The sequence below is a fragment of the Siphateles boraxobius genome, unplaced genomic scaffold (genome assembly GCF_051911475.1).
Source record: "Siphateles boraxobius isolate OS27281-9 unplaced genomic scaffold, OSU_SipBor_1 19, whole genome shotgun sequence".
NCBI lineage: Eukaryota > Metazoa > Chordata > Actinopteri > Cypriniformes > Leuciscidae > Siphateles > Siphateles boraxobius.
The window spans coordinates 27,894,662-27,914,171 of NW_027508799.1; the positions used below are offsets into that span (position 1 = coordinate 27,894,662).

General features: G+C 38.6%; 1 protein-coding gene and 2 long non-coding RNA genes across 3 annotated transcripts; 1 reads left to right on the top strand and 2 right to left on the bottom strand.

Annotated features, from left to right (window-relative positions):
* The first annotated feature begins 304 nt into the window (after nucleotides 1-304).
* Nucleotides 305-16,251, top strand: ppfibp1a (PPFIA binding protein 1a). The gene is made up of 25 exons (XM_077234662.1): nucleotides 305-484; nucleotides 4,665-4,746; nucleotides 5,658-5,863; nucleotides 6,840-6,929; nucleotides 7,089-7,202; nucleotides 7,331-7,441; nucleotides 7,995-8,087; nucleotides 8,496-8,613; nucleotides 9,459-9,520; nucleotides 9,745-9,829; nucleotides 11,498-11,574; nucleotides 11,866-11,942; nucleotides 12,243-12,294; nucleotides 12,835-12,991; nucleotides 13,093-13,222; nucleotides 13,317-13,448; nucleotides 13,543-13,693; nucleotides 13,808-13,919; nucleotides 14,090-14,178; nucleotides 14,484-14,603; nucleotides 14,700-14,825; nucleotides 14,916-15,104; nucleotides 15,224-15,382; nucleotides 15,514-15,579; nucleotides 15,677-16,251. Exons 2-25 carry the CDS (start codon nucleotides 4,683-4,685, stop codon nucleotides 15,752-15,754), a joined length of 2,658 nt encoding a protein of 885 aa, XP_077090777.1. The 5' UTR covers nucleotides 305-484; nucleotides 4,665-4,682; the 3' UTR covers nucleotides 15,755-16,251.
* LOC143742036 (uncharacterized) lies at nucleotides 2,924-4,772 on the bottom strand. The gene is made up of 2 exons (XR_013205328.1): nucleotides 4,644-4,772; nucleotides 2,924-4,412 (listed from the first exon to the last, which is right to left on the bottom strand). It is a non-coding gene; the product is annotated as an uncharacterized LOC143742036 (long non-coding RNA).
* Nucleotides 16,252-16,523: 272 nt separating the features above from the next.
* LOC143742035 (uncharacterized) lies at nucleotides 16,524-18,534 on the bottom strand. The gene is made up of 4 exons (XR_013205326.1): nucleotides 18,334-18,534; nucleotides 17,619-17,702; nucleotides 16,647-16,678; nucleotides 16,524-16,616 (listed from the first exon to the last, which is right to left on the bottom strand). It is a non-coding gene; the product is annotated as an uncharacterized LOC143742035 (long non-coding RNA).
* Between the last annotated feature and the right edge of the window lie 976 nt (nucleotides 18,535-19,510).

Sequence of the window (19,510 nt, forward strand, 5' to 3'; positions counted from 1 at the left end):
AATGGATAAGGATAATAATGTAAGGATCATTCATTTGAACTCAATTTGTAGGCCTACCCCCGTTAAGCTCCATTTAAATCTCAGAACGCTTTTTGTCTTGTTGAAGGTATTAGTGTTAAAACCTTATTGGATACGCCTGAGAAGCTCTGGAAACAGATACCACGTGATAAGACGATTGCTTCAGCAATAATAATTTAATTTATTTAAAAATAAAACGTTCATCGACATGGCAAATACTTTGGAGGTAATCAGAGGTAATTAATAACGGTGGGTCGTTTATGGTTGTGATTGGTTGGCCAGGCGCATGCGCACTCGAGCTCACAACTCTCCAGTCAAGTCCGAAAGTTCCACTTCTGCTTTCTTCTGAGTGAGGAGACGCGGTTTCAACTCAGATGAACACTTTAATATGAGTGACGCTGGGGAATATCTGTTGAAGGAAGTTTATAATTTCAAATAACTTTAGGACCCCTCGTTACATTTGAAGGTAAGTTATTTATGATATTTGAAAAAGCGATTAAATAATAATAGGGCACGTCATCTGTATCGCACCTGAGAGTCGTTTGCTCGTTTTAAGATAGTTAGAATGATGTTTTTATGCTTTTGTTGTTTAACCACTCTTTGTCTTCTTTTTATCTTACCTAATTATGTGTTGCAAAGATTTTAAGGCACTTATTTTATAAAAGCATTCGTACAAAACTAAAAATCTTAGTGATGACTAGAGATCTTCCACTTGTTTTGTGAGTTAATGCTATAACTCTCTCTAAATTGTAAAAATTGTATCTTTATGGGAAGCCTACAATAACTTGTACTGACAAGGGGCAGCACCCTTAAAATAACGTCTTTGTACCTTTTTACCCCTAAAAGTTGCATATTGGTACCTTGAGTAGCAATATTTACCTTAAGGTACTATATGGGTTATTATGGTTACTGCCCCACTGACAAGCTCTTGTACCCATAAAGGTATGATTTTATTTTCTGAGAGTGAAGGAGCCAGAGGAACTTTTTTTTTTTAACTTGTGAATGCAGATCAGAATTTGCTTGTGGGTGTGACTCTTGGTTGAGCGCACAGTAAAGTAAAGCGCTGTCTTACTCTGGGTTATACTCTAAACCTGGAGTCTGTGTATATCCTGTGTTTACTGTGACTTCCAGGGTGGAACTGTGGCCTTTCACGGTGAAAAAAGGTCAGCTATGACATCAGGGACTTTTTTTTTTTTTTTTCTTCAAATAAAAGACCCCAAATTGCTCCCATGCAGGCTTGAAGTGTGGGTCAGATGTTTCCTATCTTGTCCTCCACATGTTTCCTTGTATTCATTTGAACAAACGATAGACCAGCTACAAAATGTCAGAATCAAAGCCATATGTAATGTTCAAAATCTTTGTTGTGAGAGATTGAAAGAAAAGCTCTGTCCGCCATCATGATCACATCACTTCTCCAAGTCACAGAAGCGCAGTGTGCGTGTGTGAAGTTAAGGGTAGTATACATTTTTATTAAACCTACAATAGATTCAAACAACTCAAATTTTGTCCGGTTTTTTTATTCATATAACGTTTTATAAATTTGTGTGTGGATATGTTTTTTACCCCCATTATTTATTCTATTTCTAATAATATTAGGCTAATGATAATGCTAAATGATCCCGCATTGAATAAGAATGCATTTCTGTATCGTGGAATAAGGGCTTTACTGACGGGACTGTGGGTTGGACAAGACCTAAATGGTTGAAGCACGGTGAGTGAGGTGTCTCTGCTCTTCATCAGCCGACAGCTCACTTCTCTTTAAGAGGGATGCTGCTAACATTCCTTTCCTTTAAAGCACTTTATCAAACAAAGTGATAAGAGATGGGATGAGATTTTACTTGCATTCAGGAACTCAGAGCATAGGATTTTCTTTGTAGAAATCTAAACTCCCACACTCCCACATCTAGTCGATGACAAGTAGCGAATGGGATCTCAACACTAGGAGCTTTTTTTTAATGCTGAAGGCCAAATACATGTCACATCTGTGTGTTTATATAGCTCAGTAGCACAACCCATCTGAAAGGTTGGTTGTATTTAGGACTAGGCTCAGCTTGGATAACAGCATGGGCAGTGGGTTGTTTTTCTTTCAGACTACCCCCACTCTCCATTCCCTATCTCCACATCTGGCCAACGTCAGTGTATGTAAGTAAATAAAAACGACTTCTACCTTTGTACGCATAGGCCTGTCTGGGGACTGAGCCAATCATTACTGTCCCTCCTACAGTGCTTTGGTTAACAACCCTTTAAGGGAATATGCGGTCTGCTGATTTACTAGCAAAGCATGTGAATTAATCTGACAGTAATTTGGCCTGAGGGCAGACTGTATGGTATCTATGTTTAGAGGAAGCGCTGATTGTGAAGGTATGTGAGAGGGAGTGCACATCTGGAGGAGTTTTTCAGGCATCTGGGAGAAGGGGGAGGGTTAGGGTCTCGATGGAGCTGGTCATCTGGGTCATGGAGCGATTGGTGCATGGTACTCCTATAGAGAGTGGTGAACCCAATCTGTTAAGAAGACTGAAACAAAACATTTAGTGCTATGGCCAATTAAGTCAATCCGACTGTTTTTTTCCCCCTTCTTTCCGTATGGAAATGTAATTCCTCACTCCATTTGTGTGTGATTAAAATCTGCTGCGTTCACTAATGGAAAGTATTGCTCAAAAGGTTGTTTGGAGCCAAAGATCTCTCCACACTATCATGAGGGGCTGAGTTTAATCCATATGATTTTCCGTCCAAGCTTTGTAAAATGGTAAATCTAAATATCCATGAGATGAACAGAATGGAGCTGGTTCTCATCAGAGATGTAAACACAATATGGGGTCATACTTGGGTCAGAATGTGAATGCAGAGAAGGTAAAGAAGATACCGAACACAATTGTAGGTAAAAAAAAACACGGTAAAAAGCATCTGGGTTTCATGTAGTATTGAATTCTTATTTTGTATTCTTAAACTAGCCGAATTACATCCCTGATCATTTTTATAATATAACTTCTGAAGAAAATAATCAGTGTTTTAGAGTTTCTCCTTGCACTATTTGGAGAAGCTGCCAGAAGTCCAGGGCTTCCCCATAGGAAGTGATGCAGGCAGCTGACTAAATACAGCTCCTTTTCCCTCCAGGGATGTGAAGAATGTTTTCCGTTAGCCAAAAGTAACTTGAAAAGCCGTGGATTTCAAGTTGGGGCGGACCTTCACTTTGGCCAGTGTTTCTACAGGTGGTAATGGGACTGGATGTCAGTTCAAATCCAGTAGATCATAACTTTGGCACTTTTTCATATTAATCAGTGAAGTTTCGGTGAGGATTTAGTCTAGTTGTTGCTTTGTGGTCAGAAGCTTGACTATGTCATGTGGGCTCTAAAACAACTTTGTTTAGAAAAAAGCTACTCGCCATATCGTGTATTTTGACCAAGCATTGTAAGCAAAGGACTCATTGATTTAATAAAATTTGATATCCATAAACAACGCCCTGGCCAACTTCTCTTGCTAAATAAAAACTGTCAGTGACGTGGGCCGGTCTTGCCCTTTCTGCAGTCCTTGTTGATCAGATAAGTGCATAACTGAATAGATTCGTGTTAGAATGAGAATGTAGCTTGTATCTGTTCTCTTTCTCTGGGGGTTGGTGGTAAACAGACAAACAAAGACTTCAGTGTTTAGTTGTTGAGATTTTCAGCTCTCCTGCCCAGTCAGTAACTAAATTAAAAGGGTAATTTGGTGTCTTTTACCCTATTCTGTTTTGGCTTGTCTTTGAGGAAGGTAGTGTACAACATCTTGTCCTGCTGTATATAGGGATGGGCCAGTATAGTTTGAATAGTGGTTAACAAGTTTTCTCTCTCTTTTTTTTCTAAGCTTTAGCTGTTTGAATGGTAAAACTCTCTGAAAAGTTGTTCACTCCCCCTTTAAATCACCATTGTAACATCCATACACATTTAGAAGGACGTCTTTGGCCATAGAGTTGCATCTCTGTTTCCTTCTATAAGACCATACAAATGCAATGCAACTAATAAGGGGGGGGGGGGGGTGTAACAACACTGTCCTGAATACCTTAAGAATCGTAGTAATAAGTTAGTATGCTACTTGTTAGCACATGTGAGCAACATGTTTTGACATTTGTTGCTACAGATTTTAAGATTCATTATAAGTGAGGCATATCCATCTATTAGTTTTAATTTGCCTTGCTAATATAAAGTCCTTGTGAAATTGTGATTTCATGATTCATTCAGGGATCCAATCTCTTGGGCGGAGTAGTGAAGCTTGGCCTGTAAGCCAATGGCACTGGCATGTTGGTCATGAAGGCTGTGGGACTTTGGTTTGATGGTCTGGAATTCCAAGCATTCCAACACACAGTGCAGAAAAGTCCTGGGAGAATCGTGCCATTATCCCACACACTTAGTCCCGCCATTCTGCATAGTAAGACAGAAACTCCTCATATTGGTGCCAGGGAGGAGAGAGAACATCAGATAGATGGATTTGTTCCCTTATCTTTTACTGAAATTGTTTTAAAATGTAGTATATACTGTGCCGCATTAGGGATCAACTTTTAATTAAAAAAAATGTGTGTATATATATATAGGCTACTGTATATACAATTTCTGCACTACTAATGCCATTTGAAGAGTCATGTCCTTGCTTACCTTTGAATGTCTCATTTGTAGGTTTCAAAGAAGGTGATCATGATGTGTGATGCCAGTGAAATGTTGGCAGCTGCACTGGAGCAGATGGATGGCATCATTGCAGGTACAACTAAATAAATGGAAAAAAATACTATGCACAAAAATGATTCTTTCTCTTCTTTCTTATGTGTACTATTTGCAGCTTTACACAGAAATCAACTGTGATCATGTATATTAAAAATTGTAAGAACAATGCACATAAACCCACGAAGCGAATGCATTTGCACTGTGAGTGATTCTGCAGATTTGTAAGACAGAGTATGCGTAGTGAGCTACATTACAAGCTTTTTCCAGTATTTCAGCACTGATGAAATCTAATGCTTATTCAGTGTGCGACCACAATACTGTCCATCTCTGGGAATATCAGAGAAAATGAATGTCTTTGCTTGGAGCAACCTTGAAGGTTATGTTTTCCCATTCACTCCATAATTATGGCAGTGGATATCCCTCTGTTTACATCATCTTGCGATAAGCCATCCGAGTTGTGCGGTTACACACGAGAGAGCTAAAAGTGGCTACAGAAAAACAAGCAGTTTAAAGGTGACTCCCAAAAATTGCATAAACTAATTTATTTACTCACTTTCATTTTTTGTTTCAAACAAATATGCTGGTTTTCCCCCAGGTTTTACATTTGATGTTTTTCCACTTGATTGATTGAATACATTCCAAAAAGGACACAAAAAATATACATTCTAACAAAAGCTCTGTGTGATCCAATGAAATTTCAGTCATTAATTACTGATAATCTTCATCTAGTATTCTGCTAGCCTAATACTGCAGGCTTGACATCATGACGTTCGGTTAAACAAGTGATGTTACTTTAGAATTTAAAATGTTTGTTTTTTTTTTTTTTTGTTTATTCAAATTTCCCATAATAAAATAAGATGAGGGTCATTGCTCGGTAAAGATTCATTTTTATCATCAACTGCCCAACAAATTTCACTTTACTGATCCTAATTTCTGCACTTGCCTCAGGTTCTAAGGCCATGAACTACACGAATGGCCTGTTTGATTGTCAGTCACCAACTTCGCCATTCCTGGGCAGCCTCCGGGTGCTGCATCTCCTGGAGGACCTGAGGGCTGCTTTGGACCTTATGGATCCAGAGGAAAAGCAGAGTCTGCGCAGTCAGGTTTCTGAAACCACAGCTGAGGGTCTGATGGAGTGGCTGCAAGGACTACTGGTGCGTTTCCATCAGATTTTGTTAAAGATAAATCTGTTAGGTGCTACTACAAATATAGTCCTTAACAGTTATGTTGACTTGTATGTTTTAATATACAATTTAATTTAGGTTGAAGTGGAAACAAAAATGATGTACTGTATCAAAATTCTTGATTCTTAAACCGTGTCCTGACCTGGACATTGAAGAGTCCACATATGATATTTTGAATATTCCCCCTCACTCTTTTCATAACTAATAAAATTTGGTAAATGTGTACTCCTTTATAGTACCTGACCGACAGATAACCTGTGTTGTACAAAGTCAGTGCTAATTTGTCTGCCTGAAGGCTCGAATCATCTGTTACTTGTGAGTCTTTTATTTGCATCCAAATGAGATGACCTAAAATAAAAAGCTTTAATAGAGTATTTTTTTATTTTTATTTTAAGAATAAGTGTTGCAATTCTTGGCTGTAGTTTTCCAAAAACTTGCTCTGAAAAGAACAATACCAATGACCTTTTTTTTTTTTTGGTAAATATAAAATGTATTCGTCTGCATGTCTGACGTTTTTCTCCCTTTGCATTTTCCGTCCTTTACTCCAGCCATGATTCATCGGGATTAATCATATTTTAGCTCCCCAGCCCCTTTTTCCATTTACAACCTGAAGTGTGCTTGCTTTACAAAATGTCCACTCCTGGGCTTCAAAATCTTGCAATGTGAAAACCTTTCACATGCATCCCATATAGCAGAGTATCATCCGTATGAACCCCACATGACTCACAGATGGCATCATGTGATTTCTTTTCCAGGTCCCACTGGCATTTTTCTGTTTATGGTAATTTCAGTTCATTTCACTGTGTTTTGTTGACTGTTTAGAGCCTGCTAATTCAAGGGTGCACACCAGACTATCAGTAAATCTGGTGTGCTTATTCGGAAGTGCGTTTCTATGTATGTTTTATGTAGAATAAATCTGTCTAACACTAAGCATTTATGTTTCCAGACCAATGGCCATGGATCTGCAGCAGGGGATTTGGTCTACCAGGAGCGACTCTCTCGCTTGGAAAGCGACAAAGAATGTCTAGTGCTCCAGGTGTGTCGTCAAAACCAAGTCGAGAGACTTTATGGCTTGTGTGGGATTTTGGTTGTGCTGTCAGTCAGAATATAGCCGTTTTGGTTTCTAAATGTCACACATCACACAAAACTATTTTTTTTTACAAAAAATAAATAAATATGCACTCTTATCCCTCAGGTAAGTGTTTTGACTGACCAGGTGGAAGTTCAAGGAGAAAAAATAAGGGACCTAGACTCGAGCCTTGAGGAACACCGCATGAAACTGAGTGCTACAGAAGAGTTATTACAGCAGGTGTGTGGTTTTATAATCTTATGCAATAACAACCTATGTCCAATAACAAAAGTGCACAGCATTTAAGCAATTTCTTGTAGGGGGGGGGGTCTGTATTGAAGAAATACATTTTAACTTGAATTGTGTAGGAGCTGCTTAGTAGGAGTGCTTTAGAGACGGAAAAATTGGAACTGCTGACCGAGATATCGAGTCTGAAACTAAAGCTAGCCGCTGCAGAAGGGGATTGCAGAGAAAGTCAGGTAATGAGCACACATTTGTACCTTTGCCACTGTGAAATTTCAGGTACAGAGTCCCACTGGCCTAATAAATTACTGTCTCCAGTAATTTTATCAGAACCTTAAAAGTGCACTCAATGCAAAACAGAATGAACTGTACTGACAACCTGAAATTTTAATGAAATTAAACCTAGTTATTATGGGTTAACCACCCTGTGGTTTCCATAGTGGCAATCATTGCTGCTGAAGCCTCCAGGTTCAGGGTGAGAGTGAAACTCTTAAGTGCCTAAACCATTTCCTGTAATAAAAGTTTTTTGCCCGTTTCAGTTCAGACTACACTGGTCTCATTCAGCTTTCTTTTACTTGCATGAGCCCAGGGGGAGATTCAGTTTCAGAAACCAAAAATCCACGGTGGACCAAAATAATTGGATAGGTTTCCACCACGTTAGATGAAAATATTTTCATATTTTGCCCATCTTTCAAACAAAACTCAAAGTATTTAGCTAGTCTTTTAGCTTGTCCATTTGTATACAAAACTCTTCTTTTTAGAACTCCTCTTTGACTTCGGTCTCTTCAGGGTCTTTATGAGGATGTGAAAGACATGCATCTTAAGTTGACTTCAATGGAGAACGAGAGACAAGAACATGAGAGAAGCCTCAACTCTACAAAAGTAAGAGTGCCTCATGGTCAGGTGATGATTTACACAACATAAGATTAACACCACTGAAGTGTAACAGCTAGCACTTGTCCATGAGTCACTTGGCCACAAAAGAGAAATCCTTGTGTAGTTCACCCTGACCTTACAGAGTAGCCACTGGAATGTGCCAAGCTAATGAACGTTATCCCTATGCTCAAAGCTGGACAAATTCATATAAAATCATGTCTTTTTTTTCTTAGACCCTTTAAATGGCATTTGCTCACACTACATTAGTTACCCATTTTTTTCTAGTTAATGCATTTTCTGTGCTTCGTTTTAAATCGAGAACTAAGTCAATTTGGGTTTGGCACAGAGTGAGCTTATTTTTAGTTCTTAAATTGGATGTGCTGTGAGATGTTAATTTGGGTTTTGATTGATCAGGTGGAGCTGAAATCACTACAAAAGCAGTTGGAAGAGAAAGAGCAGGCACTTAGAAGACTTCAGGACCAGGCCTTCCCAGAAAGCCCAAACACAGAACAGTCACAAAGAAGAGAAAAAGGTACAATATGAACCTACTGCTATCGACAACATGTTGACGTTCATTTGGAATGTAACTAGAGTGGATTCAAAATCAAATTTAACCCTGAGTGAGAAGATTAATAACAAATATTCAATCTCCATATAGTCAAGAGTCCAATAATGCACTGTCTTCTGTATACAGAGATGCATTTTTATGTGTATATATAGATTCTCTGCTAAATTGAGATTGGTATGAATCAAATCCAATGATCAACATATTTTTTTACTGTCTCTGTTCATGATTTTGTATTCGTAATCATTATTTTGACCTGCTGATGGACATAAATATAGTGGATGTGCAAACAAAGTTACATGACCAAAACAGATAAAGTAAATAAAACGTGTGGTCTCAGACTTTTGTAGCCCACTGTAATGTAGCCTTGTACAGACACATTTTACAGTTAATTAATCCATTTGCAGCTGAGGCTATACACTTTAAATGGATGACGCAGAAACAAAAACATGTTAGCGTAATAAAGGAGAAACTATTCCTGCTTATTGTAAGAAAAAAAAACACATTGTGTTGGAATGTATGAAGTATGAAGGTTTGTATAACGCATGTCTAGACATGCCTTTTGATTGATGGTGACCTGATTTTGGCTGCAGACTCCTGCTCTTTTAACTGTGCTTGCATTGTCTCACAATATTTATCCAACACTGCAAATCATCTTTACTTCCAGCAGGCTGGGTATAACAACAGTGCAGTTTCTGGGGTGTTAATTTTAGTGCTTCCAGAGGCATAACAATGTTGTCAAAGGCTTCAGTCGTGTTCTGAAATGTTTAGCATGTTGAATGACATAAGATGATGTTTTTGTGTGTGTTCAGAAATGGAGGTGCAGAGAATGAGGGGTGCTGTTGAGTCTTTGAAGGCAGCTAATGAAGAGAAGGTATAAACAATATGATGTCCTGCTATTTTGCTGTGACGATCACATCAACCACCTGCCAGGATACAGATTACTTCATTTCTAATTAAACCATGTCCACAATCTGTCTAATTAAACACTATTTGTATAGATGAATGTATGTAGAATGTTATATACACTATCATGTAATACATAGAATTTAGTAATATTTGATAAGTTTCTTGTTGTTTTAATCTGAATCTTTTTAGGATCTTAAGATAAAAGAGCTGCACCAGTCTCTGATCCGTTACAATAGAGTTCAGGATATGGTTATGTCTCTGCAGGTATCGAAAGGTGAGGTTTCCATAGCTTTCTTTTGATTATACATTATTTCCTTTGGGTATAATGTGAAACCAATGGTCTTCAGTCACTGAATCTCCTGTTACCATTTACAAGTTACTTGTTAGTAACATTTTAAAAAATCAGCTCTTTATATTTTTTCTTTGAAATTACCTTTAAAGTGTTATTGTACAGTGTTACTCAGCCGTTGTCATGAAGCAAACTGCTTGTTGACAAATAAAATTAAGTAATCTTGAGGCCCCCTGGTTGAGAAGCACTGGTCTAGAGCAGTGGTTTTCAAACCCTGGGTCGCGAGAATAAAAAAATGGGTCGCCAGTGATTTTAATTAAAAAAAAAAAATTCTGTTTTCTAAATAATATTAATATCATTAATAATAGCTTTGATTAGAAGTACACTAAAAAAACATTCAAATTCATGCAAAATAAATCCACGTCACCTGACCGGCTGACCGACCTAACAGTTACGTAGCCCAAGGCAACACCAAAACAAAAAACTTTGTGCACAGTTTTGTTGATATGCAGCCATTTTATTTTTTTCCCATGAGATGATGAAAATATTTGGTACCGTGACATTAGTAGCCCGTAATGAATTTATTTTATGCTGAATAAGCAGGCCCATCCTTCTCATTAATATATAAACACGCACTCGTTAGCTCCATCTGCACCGCAACACACACACACGTTCGCTCCATCGGCAGCAACACACAAACACTCGTCGTTCCTTCCGCAACACACTCTCGTTCGCTCCATTGGCAGCAACACACACATTTCAGATCAATATATTTGTTTTCCTTAAAATTGTAATCAACACTAACTTTATTCTCATTAGATTTATAAATATGTTTGCTTTTAAACTGTGTGTGATTTTGGTTGGGTGACACAGGTGTAGGTTAAGTTTGATAAGAGTTTACAGTTTGACAAAAGCACAATGTTGTGTTTTATTGCGAGTGTACACAAATATAAATAAACACTTTGCAGTTTGAATGATGTCCTGTATGAACAAAGTGAATGTGAAAAGGATGATTTTATGAAGTTGCTACAAAGCCTATAATAATGAAGTTTGCCATCAAATACATCGCGAATGTTGAAACATTTTTGATTCTAATGAGTGTTACGTGAGCATAATGCCCCTTACTTCAGCTTTAAATTATTTCGTTTTGGCTTGTTTAGTTATTGTATTTTTTGAAATTGTTGTTCTGAATATTACATTTAAAGAGTTTGTTGTGGAATTGGTTTTGTGTATTTTTTTAAGCATGCAGCAAACTATAGGCTATTAATTGGTTAAAATTCCTGTATGTGGGCCTATAGCTTGATCAAATTATTTCAGAATCGACTTTGCGTTGCAATCGCGTCAAGGATCAGAAAGTGCACGTGCATCATCAAAAGTGGTTAAAAGTGCTGAGCTGATTTTTTTTCTGCGCACAAGCATATGGGTCGCGTCAAAAGAAAAAGGGTCCCTCTTGAAAAAGTTTGAAAACAACTGGTCTAGAGTGATGTGAAATTGCTGTTTGTATCACTCGCATCTACTTTTCTTGGTGTGTCTATGACGTTTAAGCAAAAGATTATTTAGCTCTTCAGAATATTTCCGAGAAAGCTTTTGTCGACATCCCAGTCTAATAGCTTGACTGACTTACCCTGTCTCATGACTTTGCTGTTTTCCCAGACAAACCCAGGGAAGAGGACACAAGAGAGTGTGACACCGAGACAGTCTCTACAGGAGGCACAGAGGAAACCGATGAAGTATGAAGGGTCTTACACACACTCAGTAATGATCACAGGATGTTCCTCAGACTTCCCTTTAAACCCCCTTCTCGCAGTATTTTCATTGTGATGGTCTGACATAGAATAACAATTTAACCATAACCCTTTGACGGGGGAACGTCTCTGTTGTTTTTGTTTGGGAGCAGCATCCTGTGATTCCAGGCCATTTCAACCCTGCCTGCTCCTCTTGTTCATTGAAATTTGAGTCCTCAGGGAAAATCCTCTTCGCTGCTGTTCTCCTGTGCATCAGTGTTGTTGTCTCTCTCACAGCCTCAGCTCATTCCATGTTCAGAGCTGCTCCCTGAAGTCCACCTCATCGGAGTGACCACACTCGGACCCACAGACAGGTCTGTTTACTTGCTGTACACATCTTTTATCCAAAGTGTGTTCATACAAAAAAGAATTAATATGTTGATTGAAACATAAATAATTAAAAACATACATCTAAGGTAAATATAAGAATTCAAAATTAGTCAATTAAAAAAATCATCATAGTACAGTATGATCTTCAAGGAGAATTAGTGCTTTTATTCAAAAAGTAATGGGATACCTTTATGTACCCTATTCTTATTTTATTTTTGTATTTGAATCAAATTCATATATAATTAATGTTTGACCAGATTAATTTTTCCATTTTTCTTTTTCAGTGTCTCTGGAGTACATCAGCATGAAAGTTCTCGTTTGACAAGCAATAATGAGGTACTAAATCTATTTTAGAAATGATCAAATGTGTATATTACGAATGTCTGTAAAAATGTTGTAGACTGCATATTCAGCTTTCTGGTGCCACCTGTTGTTTAAAACTTTTTTTGCACACAAAAGCATCCTCATTGTTGAGCAAAATGGCTCCCCCTACAACATCTCACCATACATGACACAAGCAAGTTTACTTAACTGCAGTAGTCAACATTTGAAGTGGATCAAAACCTTTCAACAAAATTATACATGAATTTTGAACAAAACCCGTTCTTAGGACAACTTTGATTAACTTGATCCACTTCAAATGTTGACTAATGTAGTTCATTATGAAATTAGTTCAACATGAGTATGACAAAAACAGATATTTACAACAAATAAACCACTTGACTGCATTGGACACGTTTTACGAATGAAGCTGATTACGAAGCATCTAATTCGTTTTTATGTAGAATAATAATTATTATTATTAAAATCAATTGTCAAAACAAAATGTGCAGCATCTTAACCAAGACCTTTAAACTTTTGCTTGTAATGTTTTAGGATGGATCCAGTAAAAATGGGGGCTCTCCATCTGTCTCCCCGACTCAGCCCAGCTCAGGGGGGAGTGAGAGTTTTGGCTCTAAAAAAACACGTTCCTCTTTTGGACGTGGCTTTTTCAAAAGCAGAGGAATCAAGACAACCAGCGCCCCCAATCTGGGTGAGTATAAAGTGTTATATAAAGTTTTCCTTATAGCCATTTTTTTCACATTACAGTAAACTGTTTTTGTAATAATAACCCTATTCATGAATTATTGGCAGTTGAAGGAGAGCGCAAGGGGACGGAGCACTTGGATTTGGCGGGAGCACAAACTCAGAAGCCGAAAGCATTAGAGACACTCTCTCCTGAAGGGAAGAAGAAATCAAAGGGGATAATGAAGTTTCTTGGAAGGTCTTTTTTAAATGTCTTTGTTGATATGCTGACAATAAGCTTCACTGGTTATGAAGATATTAACTCTTATGCACATGCTTAATCCCTGCATCAGGATGAAGAGAAGCCAGTCCACGTCCTCTGACCTGGACGATTCTCCAGAGTCAGAGTTTAGGAGAGGTGGAGTCCGAGCTACAGCGGGACCCAGGCTGGGGTGGTCACGTGATCCACAGCGAAGCAATAACAAGTACATACAGTTTGTTTGTTTAAGGAAGTTATTATTGGAGTTTTTTCTTTTGTTCAGGAGGCAGGATAACCTGTTTTGTTGACGTCTCTCTCAGCGAGCTGGACAGCCCATTTTCACGCTGGAGTAAAGAGCAGGTGTGCGAGTGGCTGCAGGAACAGGGACTGGGCTTGTATATAAATCATGCTCAGCAATGGATCAGCTCTGGACAGACCTTACTCAAGGCGTCTCAGCATGATTTGGAAAAGGTCTCCTGAACAGCCCTACATTTTTAAATTTGCAAATTTTTTTGGGCACAATTTCTTTATTGATATGTAACTTCAGTTTATTCTGTGTGCTGTATATTTGTCGCTGTGCTTCAGGAACTGGCCATCAGAAATCCTCTACACAGAAAGAAACTGCAACTGGCTCTTCATTCGCTGGGCTCAAAGGAGGAAGATGCCATGGGTAAACTGGACTACAACTGGGTTACGCGTAAGTTAAGTTACAAGAATCAGTCATTTGCTTAAACTAAAAAGATTAAGCCTTATGTCTTTGAATGCAGTTAATTACAAATGCTTTTTAGGACTGATAGACCTAGTAGTAGGGATGAACCAATAACATTTTATTACAGAGTGTGAGTACTAACATTATTATTGTAAAAGGATGGCTGGATGACATCGGCCTGCCTCAGTATAAATCTCAGTTTGACGAGGGCAGAGTGGATGGGCGCATGCTTCACTATATGACTCTGGTAGGTGTCGAATACGTGTGTGTATGTTTGGAATAATCTTTTCTGTTTCCTATTTAAATATATGTTCTTAGTTTCTTTTCTTTTATATATTTTAATTCATTTTATTCCTGTGATGTCAAAGCTATTTTTTTAGCAGACATTATGTTAGTCTTCAGTGTCAAATGATCAGAAATCATTTTAATATGCTGATTTGGTTCCTCAAACAGTTTTTCTTTTTCTTATTACAAATGTTGAAAACCAATTTTTACTTCTTAACATTTTTGTGGAACCTGCAATTCTAAGGTTCTCAACATTTCTTGAGTTAGGATGAACTGCTGGGTCTGAAAGTAGGCAGTGTGCTTCACCATCTCAGTATTAAGAGGGCCATCCAGGTGCTACGTATCAACTGCTACGACCCTGACTGTCTCCGGCGCAGACCGACAGAGGTAGCACACCCTGACATCGTGCTACCATGCACACTTTAGCTCCATTCGCTTACAATATGACTTTGACTCTTGCTCCATTTATTTGCTTTTGATTAGAATAATGCCACACCAGCGGAAATCTGTCAGTGGACCAATCACAGAGTGATGGAGTGGCTTCGTTCAGTAGATCTGGCAGAGTATGCACCCAACCTGAGAGGAAGCGGAGTCCACGGAGGTCTAATGGTATATACAGAGGGAAAGAAAACGAGCAGGAAGTTTCTATTCAAGTTCCTTTATACTACTTTTTTTTTATTTTTTACTTTCATTTCTCAGGTTTTAGAGCCTCGTTTCAATGTTGAGACAATGGCTCTTCTGCTTAACATCCCACCAAACAAAACACTGTTGAGACGACACCTTGCGACTCACTTCCATCTCCTGATCGGCTCAGAGGCACAAAACCTGAAACAGGAGTATCTCGAAAACCCAGATTACGCTGTCCTCACAGCCACAGCCAAAGTTAAGGTAAGTAACTGTAAGCGAGGTTGCCTCTGAACTTCCCTTATATATGGAATACAACAATAAATACCTGTTTGATAACTTGTGAAGTTTTACCTGTCCTTTCCCATCGTTACCTCTTTTAGCCAAGACGTCTGTCATTTGGAGGATTCGGGACATTGAGGAGGAAGCGGCAGGAGGAGACAGAAGAGTATGTTTGCCCCATGGATGTGCAGATGCCTCAGAGCAGCAGTTTTCATAAAGGCCTCTGCATATATGAGGGGAGCTTGGATCAGCTGGAGCAGGTATAGGCAATTCCATTGACCAGGATGCAATGCAGATAAAACTGCTAATAATAGTGCAAATCTGTTTAAATTGGCAGCCATAGCTGTATGTTGTTGCTATTGTTTAAATGATGTTGTGTATCTCTGTGCAGATAGAGGACTCTGAGGGCACAGTGCGTCAGATTGGTGCCTTCTCGGACGGAATCAACAACCTGACTGTAAGACAATCACATTAATACTGCAGCTTACTGTATCTGTTGTGTTCTCTTGCCCTTACCTCAGTTCCTCCTAACACTCATATCCTGTGTACTCCAGAGTATGCTAAAAGAGGATGAATCCTTCAGGGAAGCATACTCCCGTTCACCTGAAACAAGCACCTATGATGAAGACTAAGAATGTTATGAAAATAACAATCATCACTCAAGTCTGTAGCTGTGAAATTTCCCGACAAGCTGAAACCCTCCAGCAAGACACTGATTTTACAATGAAAGCAATGAGCTCCACTCACAGTGAAATTACACCTTAAATGCAGTAGTATACAAGTCTTATGGAATGTGATTTATTCAGTTAGGATCTGCAGTATATGCTGTAACTCAAACAGTATTTATAAGTGTTTCACCAAGCTTAGACCAAAGACTACATATAAAATCAGTGGTTAGTTCTTAAAAAATGTTGTCTTTTATACTCTAGGCTATTATTATGTGACCATTTGCTGCATGTTTTCACCATTTTTCTATTTGGTTGCATTTTATTGGGAGGGAAAAGTTGTTTATTTTGCCTGCAAACTCTTGATATTGTTATGCTATAACCATGTCAGTGAATACCATGTACTATGTACTGTTTTATGCATGTGTTTGTGTCAAAAAAATTCAATAAAATCTTTTTTTTTTTTAATCTAATCTGTTTTTTAGATGATGCAAGTTAGTTTGTTTCAAGTTCACTCAAATGGAAGAATATGATCTGTGAATCTCTGCATCTGCTCACTGTCCTGCCGTTTACACTGCTTATGTGCCAAAAACAATTGGAGTATCTAAAAAATAAAAGCTTGTGCCATAAAAGTCTTGGTTCAAATCCCCAAGTCTCGAAGTTTCCAAAAGCAAAACAAGTTTCAGGCTTAGTGTTTTACATGTGGCGCCTTATTTGAACTCAGGTCTGGCATATGTGGAAGAACAGACAAATACGTGAAACTGTTATACCTGTCTAAGTGTTAAGCCAGGATGTAAGAGAGACATCCATCAATCCATTCTTCAAACCGCTTTTTTTTTCAGGTCTGCATCGCCGTGACCCTACAGTGGGTAGGGTCACGGCGATGCAGACCTGAAAAAAAAAGGTCACAGAGAATATAAGGACCAGATGCTGTAGCCTCCTTTTACCAATACGTGCATAAAATGACAATGCCATCTCTGGCTCAGTGGGTCAAGAATGTTTTTCAATTAATTATATGCAGAATAGCAAGTTATTCCATGCACATGTAGATTAAATATTTGGTTCATGTTCTTTAACCTGTACATTGTTAGGCTGATAGCCAACAGGAAATAAATCTAAGTGATCCTTCAAATACCTCACAAACTTAGAGTTAGGGGTTAGAGTAGAATTGTTTGGCTTTTATAAATGAAAGTTTTGGATCATATCCAACAACTGTTTAAGTTTATCATTGCACCACAAAACTATCATTAAACAAAACATCCTCTTACTCCAGACCCCACTATTGTTTGCATTAAATTAATGTCATAACCAACAAAGTGCCACAAACGCCAGCCTTGAGTGTGAAAGTCACAGTGGTACAGTGGCTAAACACACACTCTTTGGTGATGAGGCTGTGATATAGATGAGGGTTCAAACCCCAGTTCAGCTTTTATATCACAGGTCATCCAGGTGAAAAGTGAAATATAAGTTCCAGCACTTGTCTCAGCAAGAGATCTGTGGCTCACAGGTAAGAGCGCTGCTTCATGGTTTCAGAGGTTGCTGGTTCGATCCTAGCCAGATCTCCGCGATACGAGTGAATGGTGTATGTATGAAGGGGCGGGGATGTTTCGGGTCCCCCCCCGAACCCTGTCAGGATGTCCAGCAGCGGTTATGCTTCTTGATACAATGAAAACAAAAATTTAGCTGACTAAAAATTTTGGCCCGCCATACCTTCCCCACCTATTTAGGTTCCCATCATTTGCTTTTTAAAGGGGTGACCCTCCAAAAAGAAAATGATGGTAACCTACAAGTTTAGCGCTAAACAACACCATTCACACGTTACAAGTCTTACCTGTCCATCATTACAGTGAATGTCTGCCGACACATCCCAGATCTCTGCTTCTGATGACTGGACGCTCCAAACACATCCCGTATTCTGTAGAAGAAGCATAAACACAATTATTACTTTAAGTTTTAAATAACAGAATTTGAAAGTTAGTCTAAATTATAGTTGATAAACATAAGATGACATGTATGTTAACACTGCCTAACAGACATATTTAAATATTTTGCACACAGCAACAAACAGCACGAACATCAAAGATCTATTTCATAATATGAACATCAGCAGGTGACTATTTGAACCCTTATAAAGTTAAAGCAGCAATTCATTTCTTCTTCTAAAGCTGCCAGTGAGTTCAGCAAAAGAGCAGCATGTAAACAAAGTCTGTGATAAACTTGCGACTGTTTTCATTCATGCCTAACTGTCATTTAGCGAGCAGCCTTTTAAAACACGATTTTAGGTAAAAGACAGCATTATCTGGAAATCTGGCTTTTAGTGTTCGCGTGGAAACGCATAAATAACAACACATTGAATTTGTCATAACATGAATAACGTTACACGCACAGAGGCCTGCAATAACATCCCACAAGACAGAATGACGTATGATTAATTTCCTAACTAAAACTAAATAACAAGTACAAGTGCAAAGAATAAGGACTTATTAAGGATAATGTAAAAGACACGCAGTGCACTGTGTAAGTTAGCTGCTAGTTCAGTTACTTACAGATGAGTCGCGTGTCACTCGATTCCTGCAGCTTTATCGCAGCGTGTGTCGGTTTTATTTGTTGATGGGCTGGAATATGTGGTGTTTAGTGGCATTAAAACACTGTCACAGAGCTGTCATCGGGATATGTATTTAAAACGGTCTACTACTCAATATGTTGTTGCAACAAAACAAACGTCATGTCGTCAAACATCCGGAGGTGTCATACTGAACGTGAAGCCGCTTACGACGCCTAGTGGAGCGGTGGAAAACTGCGCTTCAGTTTCTGCCACACAAATAGTGTTAGAATTAATGCCAGCAGTTTCAAAGTTGTTTCGAATTTGGTCGAAAAACTACTTTGGTCTTAACATATTCATACTAAAGCAAAAGTCCCCATTTGTTGTGTTAAATGTGTATAAGGCAAATTACCAAAGGCTCCCTCTTGTGGTCAACAAGTGTATCAACATGAATAAATGAAACGAGTCGACGAACAAGGCGGCCAGTCGAAGGTGAGAGTGAGATTTAATTTAATGTATTTTACAACAAATGTATCGTCAGGGCTTCGACCAGCAGAGAAACACGGGTCTATGAGTTTCAGCAGATTAACCAGATCAGCTCTCAATGTCTCCAGTTAAATCTTGTAACTGGATGTTATCACAGCAGGAGATCAGATGGATTCACCGGCTCCTCCTTGAGGAGAATCTGATACTGAGCGCTTCTCATGCACGTCCTGCTCTGAGTCTCTATCTGAAGCTCTGGCTTATTATGGATGGAGGAGGGCGACAGTGAGCAGGGGAAAATATTCACCACTCGGATGTTAGGGGGTTGTAAAGTCAGCCTAACTGATCTACAAAGAAATAGAAAGACAAATCTCACTTTTTTTAAACACAGGTTAAACCGTGGCTGGCCACGACTGGCTGGTCAGTGGGATTGATCCCCCCTCAATGCATTTATTGGTTATTTGATTAAATAAATATACTTCATTAAAGCCTGTACAATTGACATGCATTATATGTAATCTACAAACTAATCACTGCTATAACAACTAAAACTTGTGTTTTTTATTTCCTGATTAATATAACAGGCACAGGAGTGTGAAAGCCACAATGGTGCAGTGGCTAAACACATGTTCTCTGCTGGTGAAACTGAGATAGAGGCATGGGTTCAAACCCCACTGTTGTTTACATTAAATTGTTGT

Bases quoted from the DNA above. Each gene is read 5' to 3' on its own strand.
- ppfibp1a (XM_077234662.1), top strand. From the start codon at position 4,683: ATGATGTGTGATGCCAGTGAAATGTTGGCAGCTGCACTGGAGCAGATG. The intron at 12,295-12,834 runs GTACTAAATCTA...GTAATGTTTTAG, and splicing joins GTTTGACAAGCAATAATGAG to GATGGATCCAGTAAAAATGG. The intron at 13,920-14,089 runs GTAAGTTAAGTT...TTATTGTAAAAG, and splicing joins GGACTACAACTGGGTTACGC to GATGGCTGGATGACATCGGC.